At 41.1% G+C, this 18,885-nt stretch overlaps 1 protein-coding gene across 5 annotated transcripts in view; it reads right to left on the reverse strand.

Moving 5' to 3' along the window:
• Positions 1-18,885, reverse strand: part of LOC100991443 (katanin p60 ATPase-containing subunit A1) — a 119,588-nt gene that overhangs the window by 58,431 nt on the left and 42,272 nt on the right. For 2 of the 5 annotated variants that reach the window (XM_003811519.5, XM_063605018.1), the window contains one exon: positions 4,587-8,667. The exons of 2 other annotated variants lie outside the window; for them this stretch is intronic. In XM_003811519.5, coding sequence (XP_003811567.4) covers positions 8,158-8,667 — 510 coding nt within the window. In that variant the 3' untranslated portion in view covers positions 4,587-8,157. Of the gene's footprint in view, positions 1-4,586; positions 8,668-15,398; positions 15,498-18,885 lie in introns of those variants that run through there. One more of the 5 variants, XM_063605019.1, reaches the window with a different exon arrangement.

The following is an 18,885-nucleotide window of genomic DNA, read 5'->3' on the forward strand; positions in this document are numbered from 1 at the left end:
TCTCCCTCCACCCCTCCCCCTCTCTTTTCACCAGGTGAGAACAAGGAAAAGAAGGCTGGGCGCAGTGGCTCACATCTGTAATCCCAACACTTTGGAAGGCTGAGGTGGGTGGATTGCTTGAGCCCAGGAGTTTGAGACCAGCCTGGGCAATATGATAAAAACCTCATTTCCACTAAAAACACAAAAATTAGCTGGACGTGGTGGCGGGCACCTGTAATCCCAGCTACTCTGGAGGCTGAGGCACAAGAATTGCTTGAATCTGGGAGGCGGAGGTTGCAGTGAGCCATCGTGCCGCTGCACTCCAGCCTGGGAGACAGAGCAAGACGCAATATAAAAAAAAACCCGAAAAACAAAGAAACAAACAAACAAAAAAACCACACACACCCAAGGTGTAGAGAACATAAGCAGCCACTACTAACCAGAGCAAACTTTAGGTTGACAAGGACAGTAGAATTGAACAGATGAAGTGTGGGCTGACTTTGTGGAGCTGCCATACCAGAAGTGGACTGCCAACTTCAGACATTATATGTCTAAGGTATGGCTGTTTTGGGTTTTATGTGCAGCTGAGCTTAACCTAAATTAATACTCTTACCCTCCAACTTACAAACTTCTTTGCCTCACATCTGCCTTTTGGTTTTTGCCTCACGTCCCAATGAATGTGTATATTCCTTTGTCTAAATCCAGTTCTTCTACTTGGACTTAAAGTTTTGAGTTGTTTTTTTAATTCCATTTTATGTTATATATTTGGATAGGCAATGCATTCACATGATGCAAAATCAAATGATATAAAGGGTTATATAGTGAGAAGTATTTCTACGATTCTTGTCACCCTACAAATCCATTTTACCATTCCCAGAGGCAATCGAAGATACCAAATTCAGGGCTGGGCGTGGTGGCTCACGCCTGTAATCCCCAGCACTTTGGGAGGCCCAGGCAGGTGGATCACCTAAGGTCAGGAGTTTGAGACCAGCCTGGCCAACATGGTGAAACCCCATCTCTACTAAAAAATATAAAAATTAGCCAGGGGTGGTGGCGGACACCTGTAATCCCAGATACTTGGGAGGCTGAGGAAGGAGAATCACTTGAACCCAGGAGGTGGAGGTTGCAGTGAGCCAAGATCACACCATTGCACTCCAGCCTGGGCAACAAAGTGAGACTCTGTCTCAAAAAAAAAGGATACCAAATTCGTTCATTACCTTTCAGAGATATTATTTTAGTATGCACTCGATTGGAAGAAATGGTGGCTGAACATAAAAAAGAATGAGTTAATGTCCTTTGCAGGGACATGGATGAAGCTGGAAGCCATCATTCTTAGCAAACTAACACAGGAACAGAAAACCAAACACCGCATGTTCTCACTCACAAGTAGGAATTGAATAATGAGAACACGGGTGCACAGGAAGGGGAACATCACACACCGGGGCCTGTCAGGGGGTTGAGGGCTAGGGGAGGGATAGCATTAGGAGAAATACCTAATGTAGATGACGAGTTGATGGGTGCAGCAAACTACCACGGTACATGTATAACTATGTAACAAACCTGCACGTTCTGCACATGTATCCCAGAACTTAAGTATAATTTAAAAAAGGATGGAAAAAAAAAGAAGAAAGAAATGGTGGCTAAAAAAAATCTTGCATTAATGAAAACCATTGCTCCACAGACTTAAGAAGCTCAATGAACCCCAAGCACAAGAAAAATAAACAAAATGACACCAGGCACATCGTAATTAAGTTGCTTAACATGGGCGACAGAAAACCCTTAAAAGTGAATATTGGTTCAAATATCACAGACTCTCAAAACTCACACCAAATTTTAGTAGATTTTCTTGAGTAATCTTCCCTCCCCTCCCTTCTCCTCCTCTCTGCTCACTTCTCTTCTCCTTTTGGAGTCTCTCTCTGTCTCCCAGGCTGGAGTGCAGTGGTGATCTCGGCTCACTGCAACCTCTGCCTCCGGGATTCAAGTGATTCTCCTGCCTCAGCCTCCTGAGTAGCTAGGACTACAGGCATGCACCACCACACCTGCTAATTTTTGTATTTTTAGTAGAGACGGGGTTTCACCATGTTGGCCAGCCTGATCTCAAACTCCTGACCTCAAGTGATCTGCCTACCTCAGCCTCCCAAAGTGTTGGGATTACAGGCGTGAGCCACCGCACCCAGCCTTCCCTACATATTTGATTCATGATTCAGCCAAAGATTTGGGCCTTTCTCAGGCAAGATGTCATAAAAACAGAATACTCATCTAGTGCCCTTCCTCTCTTCCAAGGATCAGCTCCGTTCCAGAATTTGCCTGGTTTTGTTCCATTCCAATATCTTTTGGTAGTTGGGTATTTTCCCCCAGACTTTATAGTTGTTAGCTGTCATACAGTAAATCCATTAGGATCTGATTGGTTGTATTAGAAGCAGAATCTGGAATTACCTTTTAAGGTCATTTTGGTTGACAGGTTGGATAATAAACTTGAGGTACCAGAATAAAGTAAGACTCGTGTTAGAAAATTATTACATTAATTCAGGCTGATGAGGACCTTAACCAAATTAGTTAACAACAAGAATAAAGATGATGAATTAGAGAAAAACCTAAGAGGTAAAGTAACTGAATTTTATGGTTGAGTCCATAGGAGATGGCCAAAGTACAAAATGACTTTGTTAAATTGTTCTGCAAATCAGATTATACACTAATACAAATTGCATGCTGTATTACTTAAGGTATAGGCTCAGCAGCAGTAACAAATGGATATTATAGATATAATTTGATTTTTCTCCCCTCTCTCACATTCTGCAGTCAGTCCAGACTAGAAAGATGACCCTGCTTCACACAGTCTCTCAGGTAATCAGATTGTATTCATTTGGTTGATTCACCATCACTAGAGTGTTTGTTTTTTGTTTTTTTTTTTTTGAGATGGAGTCTCGCTCTGTTGCCCAGGCTGGAGTGTAGTGGCGTGATCTAGGCTCATTGCAACCTCTGCCTCCTGGGTTCAAGCGATTCTCCTGCCTCAGCCTCCAGAGTAGCTGGGACTACAGGCGTGCACCACTACGCCCAGCTAATTTTTGTATTTTTAGTAGAGACGGGTTTCACCATGTTAGTTGGCCAGGATGGTCTCAATCTCTTGACCTCGTGATCCGCCCGCCTTGGCCTCCCAAAGTGCTGGGATTACAGGCGTGAGCCACTGCACCCAGCCACTAGAGTGTTTTTCTAATTTTCATGGTCAATATAAAGTCACCACTATGTACGTGTTCCATCCTGTGGGAAGAGGTAAAAAGCAAGTGGTGGGCAAGCAATGTCAACTTTAATTATATGTATAATTTGCACATACCACGTCTGCTCATATCCCAATGGCCAAAACCTAGTCATGTGCCCAAAACTAATTACAAGGGAATAGGAGAAACATGGACTCTACTGGGGTAGTCAAAACTTAGAAAGGGATATTGGCTCTATTAGTAAAAGGAAAAATGGGAGAGTGGATACTGGGGAGCAAGAGTGGCCTCTGTCATTTGTCAACCCCTCTGTGAACTAGGTATTCATGAGAGTCTTTTTTTTCTCCTGCAGAATAAATTTAACCCTTCCTCAAGGGAAACAACCCAAAGTTCCATTCATAGCCTAAACTGGACAATAACTGTCTGTTTGGCAACCTCCCTCTACTCTTCACATACACAAGCAGATGTGCACGTGTGTGTGTGTGTGTGTAGCAAAGTATAGTCACAATTTTAAGTACACCAAATGTGGGCCCACAATGTAGCACAATAAATCATAGGAATAATGCAATTTGTGTCAGCTGTACAACAACCTTATGTAGAACAAATACAAACTTACAAGGGAGTGCAAACAAGAGGATAAAAGAAGATCTAATGATGGTAATGCTTGAAAAGAGGATGAAAAACAGTACTTGTTTATCCATATAAAGTTGATATAATATATAATATCAACATATATATTTTGACACTGGTTCAGGTCTGTAATCCCAATACTTTGGGAGGCAGAGGCGGGAGGATTGCTTGCATCCAGGAGTTTGAGATCAGACTGGGCAACTTAGCAAGACTCCATCTCTACAAATATAAAAATAAAAAATTAGCTGCGTGTGGTGGCACACTCCTGTAGTCCTAGCTACTTGGGAGACAAAAGCAGGAGGACAGCTTGAGCCCAGAGTTCGAGGTTAAAGTGAGCTTTGATCTTGCCACTGCACTCCAGCCTGGGTGACAGAGCAAGACCATCTCTAAGAAATAAAACAAACAAAAAGGATTATAAAGGAAAACAGATTAACCAACAATTTTACATTTAAAAAATTATATACCATAATCAAATGGTACTAAATGTAGAATTTAATCATTAAATTCTAAGCTTGTAATCTAATGGAAGCCTTTAACAGGAAATATTGTACTTATATTGGACAAAATGAAAAGATTTAAATGAAAACATTTGACATTTACATGATACTCAGTTTGCCTTAACCTAAGTACTATCATTAGTTATTTTAATTCCAAAGCATCAAAATTTTAATCATAACTTTCTCAGAGAATAAAAAGATTTACATAAATTTTTGAATCAGAAAACAACATAGTTAAGCAGTGTAAAAATTAGCTTTCCGCACATAATTGAAAGATTTGAATTTTTTTTATTATCCCAGCAAACATTACACTAGAGAAAATGATTGGGAAAATACAAATAAGTTCATTAAAAACACAGGCTGATTATTCATATCTATTACATTCAGAATTATGCGAAACAGTTATATTGCAAAGCTGTAATTCTTTTTCTAACAAAGCATGATTTTATAAAACTTTAATGTTGCCACTGATTCAATTTTAATACAAAATACTTATATACACAATACAATATAAAAGTAAACTGTGTAGTGCCTTCCACAAAGGGATATATTAAGGCGCTTTACAAATATACCAATATTTTGACCCAAATTACTTTTTGCTTTAGATTAAAACAGGCTAAATGTTCCACTTTAAATACCAAAGGGATGTTTATTAAAAATTTTTTATCTAAAATACCTTGGGTAACAGCAGCAGCAATGTCTAAAAATCCTCCCACTGTATTCTCTAATTTCTAACACATTAAGTCAGAATAAAACAATTCCACTCACAGTTTTGCACTTTGCAACAGCAGAAGGTAATAACTTTTTAAAAAAGTCAATCTCAGAGTGACTTTTTAGTCATACATTCTATAGTTTCTATTACAAATAAGAAGGTAGAAAAGATACAGCAGTAGGGCCTGCCTTGTGATGTCACTGGACAATACATAACAGTATCTACAATTACATAATTATAGAACACATCTTATAAATACTATTGATATGCATAAAAAGGGTAAGTATAATAAAGACAGCAAGTTTTTAATAAGAAAATTATTTTAAAAGAAAACATATAGAACCAATGTTTTCACTCCATTTCAATGGAAAGCATCTATATTTTTAACATTGTTTTTCTCATCTTTTTGGTCAGGAAGCACCAGATTCTATACTGGAAGAAGTAGATGTAGTTTTGGAATAAGATAGCTGATAAGTATATCCAAACTGTTAAAATTGCTGATACCAAAGGCATGTATACTGCTTCAGATAAATGCAAAAAGCTTATAGTATCAGAGGAAATTTTAAAAGAATACACATTTGCGCCAGGCGCGGTGGGTCACGTCTGTAATCCCAGCACTTTGGGAGGCTGAGATGGGCATATAACTGGAGCCCAGGAATTCCACACCAACCTGGGCAACATGGTGAAACCCCATCTCTACTAAAGATACAAAAATTAGCTGGGCTTGGTGGCGCATGCCCAGCTACTTGGGAGGCTGAGGCGGGAGGACTGCGTGAGCCCCCAAGGTTGAGGATGCAGTGAGCTGTGAAGCGCCACTGCCCTCCAGCCTGGGTGACAGAGTGAGACCCTGTCTCAAAACAAAAAACAAAAAAAGAATACAAAATTTGTAGTGTCTGTTACATTTCAGCAATAGGGAGAATACAGATTTTGTGGGAAGGGAAGGGGGAGGAGACAGCACCTTAGTTTTCCTACAACATAAATGTAACAAAGTTATTTTCTACTGTATTGCACCTTAGTCCAAAAGTAAAACAACTAATGAAAATTTAAATAAATCAGACTGAAAAAGCCCAAAGAGTAAGAGGAATACCTTATAAATGTGAGTACCCACCTAAAAATTCTTGAACTACTTTGTTTTGCATAGGATTTTATGGGACTAACCAAATGTTCCATGAACCATGAGGTGAAGACTGCGATTTCATGATAGTACATTGTTTTACAATTCTGATTAGAAATCCTTCAGAAATATTTCTGTATCAAGCTTGTAATGAGCCTAACATTTCAGTCCCCTCCAAATGACATATTAAAACAACTTAATGTACCAGCAAGAGAGGCATTCATAAGGTCACCTTATATCACATGCTACAGACCTTTTCCATCACAAATTATCAGCTTATATAAGATGTGCTGAGTAGTGATTGGTAAGTTAAAAACAAAGTTCTTAGTTTAATGTATCAATTTTCTCATGGCACAGAGGTCCATAACCTACAGCCTGTGATAGGTTTCAATATGTCCAAAATCCCTTGAAACTGCATGCAACATTGTATGTGTATGTGTTGTTGTTTTTTTTTTCTAGGAAGAGTCCACAGCTTCCTTCAGATTCTCAAAAGAACCACTAACCCCAAAAGACCCACGATAACACAGTAGTGGGTTTTCAGGCTGAGCTCTGAAAGGACCACCTGTAGAAAGGTGGGAAGTGTGGGCTAATAAGTGTTCTTTGCCCTGACTCTCCAATTCAACTGCAACAGCTCTGCCTTTAATTTTACTACATATACGGTTTCAATTAGCTTTTATGCGAAGAAAGCTAAAAGTATGAAAATCACTAAAATTATGCCTCCAATCTACAAATAGTAACTTTTGATAAAAACAATCCCTTATCAGTGGAGCTTAAGAAAAGGAAATAAAATACAACACAAATTTTACTATGGTCAAAATAGAGCCTTTTTCCCCTTCCTAAAAGATAAGCTACATGTATTTTGGTATGAAACCTTAATCTTCCTTAGAACCTAAGCGTTATACATAATAGGCATGTTGAACGCATTATTGAACCTTAAATAAATTAGGAGGACTTGAATTTTCTACTAAGACCACTCTGTAAACTTTCCTAATTATTAATGGCCATCTTAAGAGTTAATTTTTTCACCAATTAATCTGCCCTTAGGTAAAATATTGCCAGATAGCCAGATTTTCCTTTGCCAATAACAATCTGTATATGCAGCACTGTTCTGAAAGAGGAAACAGGTAACATTGATGATATAATCAAAATAGTTACTATACAGGAAAAGTATATGAAAATTAAAATAATTATCTGCTTAGGATGGTGAGAAATATTTTAGCTTTTAGTATTGAACATTTCAATTTATGGCAGCTTTGTTCCCTTTTAAAATTGGAAGCAGCATCAAAAATACCAATATGGAAAAAAAGCTAGTAGTGCTTTGGCTTCTTTTAAAGCCAGTAATTCTTGAGAAATAAATGCAAGAAGATTAAATAGATTAAATATTCCACGGGGCGGGGGGTGGGGGGGAAGATAAATGCATTATTTTTCCTTCTGACAAACATATTAATATTTTTTCAACCCTGTATTCCTTAGTTTCAGGATGTGAATTATACAGATTATCATTAGCCTAGGAACACTCACCAACACGATGGCTTAATTTCTCTAGCTTATTTTCTACCAAAAACAAGGTTATGAGGGGAAAAAAGAGCTCTGTAAAATACGGGGTATGTTTCATATTTGGTTAAAGCAAGATAAAACTAAAACTGTCTTTCAAAAAAATTTCAAAAACTCTTGTATTTTAAAATTATTTAGCATATATACAAATAGATACCAGGTTTCTCCTTTTAAACAAAGCACTACTTATTTTAAGTACTTTAAGTACCAAGAACTGACTATAATATTCAGTTCATAATTTACTTTCCTTATAACAATTTTTTTCTAAATACTGATTTAAATGGCTGGAATAAATTAACATTTTAAAAGGATTTCCCATAATTTAGGAAAATAAAATATTGTACACAGAGCACACATATATAGCTCTGTCATATTTGCATAATTTTACTCTCAGAACCTCAAAACACCTCGCATTTCAGGCCCTTCTACAAATCCTCATTACATTTATTTACTAGTGTGTTAAACATATACTAGATCGCGATTTTTAATCTCTGAGCCTGTGTTTTGATCATCTTCATCCGACTGCTGCTCTGAGCCTTGTGAATTAATGTATTCATATTCAATAGGCTTCGGATAATTATATGGGTAGCCATTGTCATCAAAAAACCTTCGGAAGGTAAATTCATAGAATGCATGTTCAGGATGCTTTCCATTTTTATACCATCCATTGAGAGTGTCATTTACATTTTCTTCCTCGTTATCATCACTCCATAATTTATCAGGATCAACAGGATCAAAATTTGATGTATCTGTTGGGTGTGTGATTTTAGGAATGTATGAAGCAGATTGCTGTCTCAGGTCACTGGAGAAATCAATTGTTTTAAAAAATGGATGAGCTTTTATTTCATCAGCACCATTCTTGCCTAAGCGATCTTCGGGTCCTCGGCAAAGTTTAATAATAAGATCAGAAGCTTCAGGACTGAGTTTAGCTTGTGGTGGAATGTGAAGAGATGTTTGCCAGTTGATAACCTTTAAAGATTTTTTAAAATTAGGGGGAAGAGATAAATTAGAAAAATAATGATTTCCTTCAAGTTTTATACCAAAAGTCTCACTGGGCTATTTTTGTATTTTAAATAAATTACATGATATTTTGCTGGAAAATAATTTTTTCTCCTATCCCATCCTCTCCAGGCAACTTCTACTCACATTATAAGACTCACTGTCAGTTTTAATCTCCCCTAGTAAACCTTTTTGCCTATGGTAGAAGTGACTACTTCTACTCTGCCTCCCCTGTACCATATATTTATTTCTATCATATTTCTAATAGCTTGTGGTACCTATTTATGTTTATGTCCTACTGAAATATATCCATGAAGGCTAGGGATTATGTTTTAGTGGTCTTTGTATCTCCTAGTGCTCAGTAAATTGCCTGGCACATACTTAATACATGTTTGATAAAACTTTTTCTGGTGCCAAGCGTGGTGGCTTTTGCCTGTAATCCCAGCACCCTGGGAGGCGGAGGTGGGAGGACTGCTTGAAGCCGGGAAGATTCAAGACAAACCTGGGCAACAAAGCGAGACCCCCTCTCTACAAAAAAACTTTAAAAATTAGCCAGGTATGGTGGCATGCATCTGTAGTCCTAGCTACTCAGGAGGTTGAAGCAGAAGGATTCCTGGAGCCCAGGAGTTTGAGGCTGCAGTGAGCCATGACTGCACCACTGCACTCCAGCCTGTGTGACAGAGCGAGACACTGTCTCCAAAAAAAAAAAAAAAAGAAAAATCTCTGGTTATGAATAAAATGAAATGATGAAGAAAGGAATGCCAAGTGAAGCCGGACTACCTAAGACTACCTAGTCTCTCCCGCTGAACTCTTGGAGGCAGGGGAATTGGTATACAACTCCAAGTACGATATTAAATGGATTTGGGGCAAACTCTGTTAAGTGGTAGAATGCATTGTCATTTAACCAAGTTTAGATACCTTCAACTTGGGCAGGCACTGTGGCTCACACCTGTAATCCTAGCACTTTGGGAGGCCGAGGTAGATGAATTGCTTGAGCCCAGAAGTTCAAGACCAGCCTGGGCAACATGGTGAAACCCCATATCTACAAAAAATACAAAAGTTAGCCAGGTTGGTGGTGTACACCTGTGGTCCCAGCTACTTGAGGTGGGAGGATGACCTGAGCCCAGGGAGGTCGAGGCTAGAGTGAGCCGTGATTGTGCCACTGCACTCCAGCCTGGGCAACAGAGCAAGACCCTGTCTCAAAAGAGGGAAAAAAAATCTTCAGCTTGTCGCATGGTAGGCAGTCAATAAATATTTGTTAAAAAGCTGAATAAATGAACAGTATAATCTTCCTTATTCGTAGAGGAGCTAGTCAGCTACTATAGAGGGAAGAAAAATATACTCCCTCTTCTATTATTTGTTCCTTTTAAAGTCTTATCCCAGATTAGAAAATGGAGAGGCTTCAACTAATAATAGAATATTTTAAAAACCCTTTTTGGAAAAAAAAAATGATACAGTTAATAATAGTTATTTATGCTTCCAGTTTCATCACTTATTTCAAACAGGAGAAATAAAAAATATATACAATGAGATGAACAATTTTTTTTTTTTTTTTGAAACAGTCTCGCTCTGTCGCCCAGGATGGAGTGCAGTGGCGTGATCTCGGTTCATTGCAACCTCTGCCTCCTGGTTTCAAGCGATTCTCCTGCCTCAGCCTCCTGAGTAGCTGGGATTACAGGTGCCCGCCACCTCACACAGCTAATTTTTTTGTATTTTTAGTAGAGACGGGGTTTCACCATGTTGGCCTGGCTGGTTTCAAACTCCTGACCTCAAGTGATCTGTCCACCTTGGCCTCCCAAAGTGCTAGAATTACAGGTGTGAGTCACTGTGCCTGGCCAAGTTTAATATTTTTTATTTTAAGGTATATTTAGGATTTTTTAGTTTAAGGCAAAAAAAAAAAAAAAGAGCACAGCAAAAGATTCAGATAATTCAAAGATGGATGAATAAAATTATATAAACTGAAGCACAGAGAGAAAACATGTAGAATAAAAGAAAGAATAAAGCATAAGAGAAATGGAGGACAGTATCAAAGGAATAGCAAATGTATAATCATTAGAGTCTCAAAAGGTGAGAAGAAAGCAAAATAAATCTTTGAAGGGATAATGACAGAGAATTTCCCCAAATCGATGAAAGTCATTAATGTACATTTCAAGAAACTGAGTGAATCTCAACCAAGAAAAATACAAAGAAAACTACACATAGGCACACCATGGTCAAACTGAAGAAAACCAAAGTTAAAGAGAAGAAAACCCTAAAAGCAACCAGAGAGGTCCCAGTTTTGAGGAAGATGTACTACATATACTCTCCTGTCTCCCTCCCACAGAAGGCAGCTATAAAACCTGGTCAGGATGCAGGAAGCAGCTACTTCAAGATCCTGAAAAGTAAATAATAACAGGTAGATTAGGGGAGAAGATGTAAATTTGAAGTACCATTAAACCGGGTAACCATTTAAAAAAAATTATTTTTTTAAAAAATTAATTCTCACTATGTTGTCCACGCTGGTCTTGAACTCCTAGCCTCAAGCAATCCTCCCACCTCAGCCTCCCGAGTAACTGGGACTACAGGCCTCTGCCAGCACACCCAGCTCCATTTTTTTGTCTCTAGTAGTCTGCAGGCTGGACTCAAGGTAGCCCAAAACTTGGAAGAAGCTGAGCACAGAGAGCTCTAGGAGAATTCCCTCTAGTTCAGGCTCAGGGAGTAGAAAAGGAGTTTCCTGGTAGCAACGGAGGTGGCAATAAGAGCCAGTATGCACCTAAAACTGACAGCCAAACCTTCCTCTCCAATTGTAAATAAAATAACAAAGCATGGGGCTGGGTGCAGTGGCTCACGCCTGTAATCCCAGCACTTTGGGAGGCCGAGGCGGGTGATCACTTGAGGTCAGGAGTTCGAGACCAGCTTGGCCAAAATGGTGAAGCCCCATCTCTATTAAAATACAAAAATTAGTGGGGTGTGGTGGTGCATACCTGTAATCCCAGCTACTCCGGGAGGCTGAGGCAGGAGAATCACTTGAACCCAGGTGGCAGAGGTTGCAGTGAGCCAAGATTGTGCCACTGCACTCCAGCCTGGGTGACAGAGTGAGACAATATCTCATAAATATATAAATTAATAAAGCATGGGGTCCCAAGAAGATGGGTTGAATCTCTGTTGCTCGTTTTCTCTCTGTGTCCTTTTGCCACCTTGTCCTGGATTCAGATGCAGTTATGAGATATTGGCAGAGTTGGATAAGTAAAGCCTCACTTTCTGGTCAGAGAACTAAATAGGGAGCCCCAGGGAACAGGAAAGTACTGGGGACATCACAGAGAGGGAGGAGATTGGGCAAGTGACCCCATTAAGTTGCTTATGAACTGCTGGGCTCCCCCTCCAAACTGTAACTATGTGGATCTAATCCTAAGGAGCATACCAAAGACTTTGAGAACTGAACTAAGGAAAAGACCACAGCCTACAAAGAGATCTTTCTGCCTAGAAAGGAAAAGCCTTTGAAACTGACATTGAAATCAAAAAAGACTGGTTGGAACTCGTGGCCTGAACCCAACCGGGTTTAATGCTTGTCAAAACAAGGTCAAAATTCTCCATAAGATCCAGAATCTCGGCTGGGCGCGGTGGCTCACGCTGTAATCCCAGCACTTTGGGAGGCCAAGGTAGGCAGATCACCTGAGGTCAGGAGTTTGAGACCAGCCTGGCCAACAGAGTGAAACCCCGTCTCTACTAAAAATACAAAAAGTAGCTGGGCATGGTAGCACACGCCTGTAGTCCTAGCTACCTGGGAGGCTGAGGCAGGACAGTCGCTTGAACCTGGGTGGTGTAGTGAGCCGAGATCGCACCACTGTACTCACTCCAGCCTGGGTGACAGAGGAGACTCCGTCTCCAAAAAAAAAAAAAAAATGTCCAGGATACAATCCAAATTAACTTAGTATACAAACAAACAAACAAAAAACAAAAACAGAAAATTTCAACATAGAAAAAGTCAGTATTGATATGACATAGATGCTAGAATTTTCTGACAAAAACTTGAAAGTAGCCATTATAGGCCGGGTGCGGTGGCTCATGCCTGTAATCCCAGCACTTTGGGAGGCTGAGGCAGGCAGATCACAAGGTCAGGAGTTCGAGATCAGCCTGGCCAATGCGGTGAAACCCCGTCTCTACTAAAAACACAAAAAAATTACCCGGGTGTGGTGGCGAGCAACTGTAGTCCCAGCTACTTGGGAGGCTGAGGCGGGACAATTGCTTGAACCCGGGAGGCGGTGGCGGAGGCTGCAGTGAGCCGAGATAGTGCCACTGCACCCCAGCCTGGGCAACAGGGCAAGACTCTGTCTCAAAAAAAAAAAAAAGTAGCCATTATAAAAATGCTCCAGGTTGGGCATGGTGGCTCACACCTGTAATCCCAGCACTTTGGGAGGCCAAGGTGGGCAGATCACGAGGTCATGAGATCGAGACCATCCTGGCTAACACAGTGAAACCCCACCTCTACTAAAAATACAAAAAATTAGCCGGGCGTGGTGGTGGGCGCCTGTAGTCCCAACTACTCCCGGGAGGCTGAGGCAGGAGGATGGTGTAAACCCAGGAGGCGGAGCTTGCAGTGAGCAGAGATTGAGCCACTGCACTCCAGCCTGGGCAACAGAGTGAGACTCTGTCTCAAAAAAAAAAAAAATGCTCCAAATAAGGATGAACACTCATGAAATGAAAGATAGGTCTCAGCAAAGAAATTGAAGATATAAAGTATCAAAAAGAAATTTTATAATGGAAAAATAACCAAAATAAAAAACTCAATGGATAGTCTCAATAGCAGAGTGAAGATGTCAGAGGAAAAAAAATCAGTGAACTTGAAGATAGGTTGATACTGGCTGTGCACGGTGGTGTCACTCCTGTAATCCCAGCACTTTGGGAGGCCGAGGCAGGTGGATCACTTGAGGCCATAAGCTGGAGACCAGCCTGGCCAACATGGTGAGAACCCTGTCTTACTAAAAATACAGAAAATTAGCTGGGTGTGGTGGTGTGCCTATAGTCCCAGCGACTCAGGAGGCTGAGGTGGAAGGATCACTTGAACCAGGAGCTTGAGCTGGAGGTTGCAGTGAGCTGAAATCATGCCTCTGCACTCCAGCCTGGGCAACAAAACAAGACTGTATCTCAAAAAAAAAAAAAAAAAGGAGGTGGATACTAATTATGCAATTCAATCAACTGCTCATTCTGAACAGCAGAAAAAACAAAAACTTAAAATATAAGTAGAACTTCAGGAATCTGTGGGACCACACCAAAAGGCCTAACATTCCTGTGATTAACATCACAAAAGAAAATGTGTGGTACAGATAAATATTTGAAGACATGATGGCTGAACACACCCCAAATTTGATCAAACACATAAACCTACAGATTTAAGATGCGTGGTGAATACCAAACGGAATAAAGCCTGAGAAATCCATGCCCAGACATATCATAATTACGATACAGAAAAAAAATTATTGAAAGCAACTAGAGAAACATAATGCATTATTTGAGAGATCTGAATAATTGCAGATGTCTCATCAAATTATGAACGACAGAAAGAAGTAGACATTTTAAAGTGCTGTAAGAACTAAAACCCAGAATTTTGTATCAAGTGATAATACATATATTTTTTGAGATGGAGTCTCGGTCTGTCGCCCCGGCTGGAGTGCAGTGGTGTCATCTTGTCTCCCTGCAACCTCCGCCTCCTGGGTTCAAGCAATTCTCCTGCCTCAGCTTCCCAAGTAGCTGGGATTACAGGTGCACGCCACCAGCCCAGATAATTTTTATATTTTAGTAGAGACGGGGTTTCAACATGTTGGCCAGGCTGGTCTCAAACTCCTGACCTCAGGTGATCCACCTGCCTTGGCCTCCCAAAGTGCTGGGATTACAGGCATGAGCCACTGCGCCCGGCCTCAAGTGATAATATTCTAAGGAAGGCAAAATAAAGACATTCTCATATGAAGAGAAATTAAGAGACTCTGTTGTCAACACACTTGCTCTAAAGTATCTGCTTTAGGAAGTTGTTCAGATGGAAGAGACATGATATAGAAGGAATCTTGAAACACCAGGAAAGCATGAAGAGCAAGGAAAACGCTAAATATCCAGGTAAACATAAATGACTATTCTTCTCATCTTGATTTTTTTTTTTTTTTTTTAAGAGACAGGGTCTCATTCTGTTGCTCAGGCTACAGCATAGTGGTATGATTATAGCTCACTGCAGCCTCAAACTCCTGGGCTCAAGTGATCCTCCTGTGTCTGGAGTAGCTGGGACCACAGGCATGTGCCACCATCCACCATGCCCAGCTATTTTTTTTTTTTTTTGGTAGAGACACTGTCTATGATTTGTTACTCACGCTGGTCTTGAATTCCTGACTTCAAGTAATCCTCTTGTGTCAGCCTCCCAAAGTGCTGGGATTGCAGGCATAAGCCACTGCATTCAGCCTGTCACCTTGAGTTCTTTAAAAGAACTTGATGGTTGAAAGCAAAATTGTTACATTGTTGGATGAGGTAGGTTTTGAGACAGGGTCACATTTTGTTGCCCAGGCTGGTGTGCAGTGGTACACTCTTAGCTCTTACTACAGCCTTGACCTCCTGGACTTAAGGGATCCTCCCACTTACTGGTGCCCCCGCCCCAAGTAGCTGGGACTGTAGGCATGTACTGCCACACACCAGCATGCTAGGCTAATTAAAAAAATTTTTTTGTAGAGACAGGGTCTTACTATGTTGCCCAGGCCGATCTCAAACTCCTGGGTTCCAGTGTTCTTCCTGCTGTGGCCTTCCAAAGCGCTGGGATTACAGGTGTGAGCCACCATACCTGGCTGGATGAGGATTGATTGATTGATTGATTGATTGATTGAGACGGAGTCTCTCTGTTGCCCAGGCTGGAGTGCAGTGGCGCCATCTCGGCTCACTTCAAGCTCTGCCTCCCAGGTTCACGCCATTCTCCTGCCTCAGCCTCCTGAGTAGCTGGGACTACAGGCACCTGCCACCACACCCAGCTAATTTTTTGTACTTTTAGTAGAGACGGGGTTTCACCGTGTTAGCCAGGATGGTCTCGATCTCCTGACCTCATGATCTACCTGCTTTGGCCTCCCCAAGTGCTGGGATTACAGGTGTGAGCCACCGTGCCTGGCTGGATGAGGTTTTAAGCGTATGTAGATGTAATGTATAAAGTAACTACAAGCCAGGTGCAGGCTCATGCTTGCAATCCCAACATTTTGGGAGGCCAACGTGGGAGGACTGCTTCAGCCCAGAAGTTCAAGACCAGCCTGGGCAACATAGTGACTAGTCTTGATTACAAAATAATAATAAAATTAGCCAAGTGTGATGGCATGTGCCTGTAAATCCAGGCTACTTGGGAGGATGACACGGGAGAATCTTGAACCCAGGAGGCAGAGGTTGCAGTGAGCTGAGATCACGACCCTGCACTCCAGCGTGGGCGACAGAGCAAGACCTTGTCAAAAAGAAAAAAGAAGAAAAATCAAATAACTACAACATAAATAGTAGAGAATAAAGGGACCTATATGGCAGTATGGTTCTACATTGAACTTGAAGTGGTAAAGTATAAATTCTAGGTAGATAGTGAAAACTTAGGCTGGGCGTGATGGCTCATGCCTGTAATCCCAACACTTTGGGAGGCCGAGGCAGGTGGATCACTTGAGGTCAGGAGTTCGAGACCAGCCTGGCCAACACAGTGAAACCCCGTCTCTACTAAAAATACAAAAATTAGCCAGGTGTCGGGGAGGGCACCTGTAATCCCAGCTACTCAGGAGGCTGAGGCAGGAGAATCGCTTGAACCTGGGAGGTGGAGGTTGCAGTGAGATGAGGTTGTACCACTACACTCCAGCCTGGGCAATAGAGTGAAATTTCATCTCAAAAAAAAAAAAAAAAAGAAAAGAAAAGAAAACTTAATATATATTTTGTAGTCACTAGAGCAACCACAAACAAAAACCATACAAAGAGATAATAGTAAAAAACACAGTAGAAGGAGACATCACAGAAAATAGCAGAGTAGGAAGCATCAGAGGTCCACCCTTCCCTAAAAATAATTAAACTGGAAAAAGACTATCAGGATAAACTATTTTGGAACTTGGAACCTGATCAGATACTTACAGCAGCCAGGAGAGTGCTTCATGAAGGGAGAGGCTGCTAAAATTTGGTTCAGACAGCAGCGTGTGTGAACCCACTACATCTACCATTCCTCAGTCCTGCAGCAGTCATGAAAACCACAGCTTGCCTTCCTGGAGCAGCTCGTTAGTGCCAAGGTGGGCAGTAAGAACTCTGCCCTCCAAAAATTTGAGGTTGTCCATCTTGGTTGGTGTTAGTGATTCCCTGAGGGACTAGCACAGATGCCTGCCTTTCTTTGACCTGCTCTGGCAGATTTAAAGAGACAGAGATCCATTTCTTTTTTTGACCCAGACATTTAAAGAAACATGTCAGGTCACTGGCTTGGGTTATTTGTTTCCTTACTGTTGAGTTTTGAGGGTTCTTTATATATTATAGATTAAAAAAACCTTTCTTAGCTATGTGATTTGTAAATATTTTCTCCCAGCCTGTAGCTTGTCTTTTCTCTTGACTGTTATCTGTGGTAGAGGGAAAGTTCTTAGTTTTGATGAATTTTTTTTTCTGTGGGTCATGATTCTGGGGTCATTTCTAGGAACTCTTTACCTAACTCCAGCCCACAGAGATTTTCTCCTATGTTTTCTTCTAAAAGTACTATAGCTTTAAGCTTTATCTATATATATGTGACTCAATTCGAGTTAATCTTTGTAAAGGTGTGAGGTCACTTGAGGTTCAGTTGCTTTTTTTTTGTTTGTTTGTTTGTTTTGAGACAGAGTCTCGCTCTGTCGTCCCAGGCTGGAGTGCAGTGGCATGATCTTGGCTCACTGCAAGCTCTGCCTCCTGGGTTCAAGAGATTCTCCTGCCTCAGGCTCCCAAGTAGCTGGGATTACAGGCATGCACCACCACACTTGGCTAATTTTTGTAGTTTTAGCAGAGACGGGGTTTCGCCATGTTGACTAGGCTGGTCTCAAACCCCTAACCTCAGGTGATCCACCTGCCTTGGCCTCCCAAAGTGCTAGGATTACAGGCGTGAGCCACCGCACCTGGCCTGATGTTCAGTTTTTTTGTATACGGCTGACCAGTTTTTTCAATACCATTTGTTGGAAAACTATCATTTTTCCATTTGCACCTTTGTCAAAGATCAAATGGCCATAGTGGTGTGGTCTTATGTCTGCATTCTATATTCTGTTCCATTGATCTAAGTGTGTATCCTTTTGCCACTATCTTACTGTCTACATTATTGAAGCTTCACAGTACATTTTAAAATCAGGTAGTTGAACCCTCCAACTTTTCTTGTTAAAAATCGATTTTGCTATTCTACTTTCTTTGTCCATCCATATAAATTTTAAAATTGACTCACCTATATCTACAAAAAATCCTGTTGAGATTTTGACTGGAGGTGAGTTAAACCTACACATTAATTACAGGAGAAGTTACAGCTTTACTACATTAACTCTTCCAATCAATGAACATGGTATGTGTCTCCACTTATTTAGATCTATGATTTCTTTCTTTTTTTTCTGAGACAGAGTCTCACTCTGTTGCCCAGGCTGGAGTACAGTGGCACTGTACGGGCTCACTGCAACCTCTTCCTCCCGGATTCAAGCTATTTTCGTCTCCACCTCCCGAGTAGCTGGGATTACAGGTGTGTGCAGCCACACCCAGCTAATTTTTTTTTTGTATTTTTAGTAGAGATGGGGTTTCGCCAAGTTGGCCAGGCTGGTCTCAAACTCCTGACCTCAAGTGATCCGCCCACCTGACCTCCCAAAGTGCTGGGATTACAGGCGTGAGCCACCATACCTGGCCAAGTTCTATGATTTCTTTTCTTTTCTTTTCTTTTTTTTTTTTTTTTTTGACATGGAGTCTCGCTCTGTCACCCAGGCTGGAGTGCAGTGGCACAATCTCAGCTCACTGCAATCTTTACCTCCCAGGTTCAAGTGATTCTCCTCCCTCAGCCTCCTGAGTAGCTGGAGTTTATAGGTGCCTGCCATCATGCCTGGCTAATTTTTTATTTTTAGTAGAGACAGGGTTTCACAATTTGGCCAGCCTGGTCTCAAACTCCTGACCTCAGGTGATCTGCCTGCCCTGGCCTCCCAAAGTGCTGGGATTACAGGTGTGAGTCACCATGCCCAGCCTATGATTTCT

The sequence above is a fragment of the Pan paniscus genome, chromosome 5, assembly GCF_029289425.2.
Source record: "Pan paniscus chromosome 5, NHGRI_mPanPan1-v2.0_pri, whole genome shotgun sequence".
In the NCBI taxonomy this organism is placed as follows: Eukaryota; Metazoa; Chordata; class Mammalia; order Primates; family Hominidae; genus Pan; species Pan paniscus.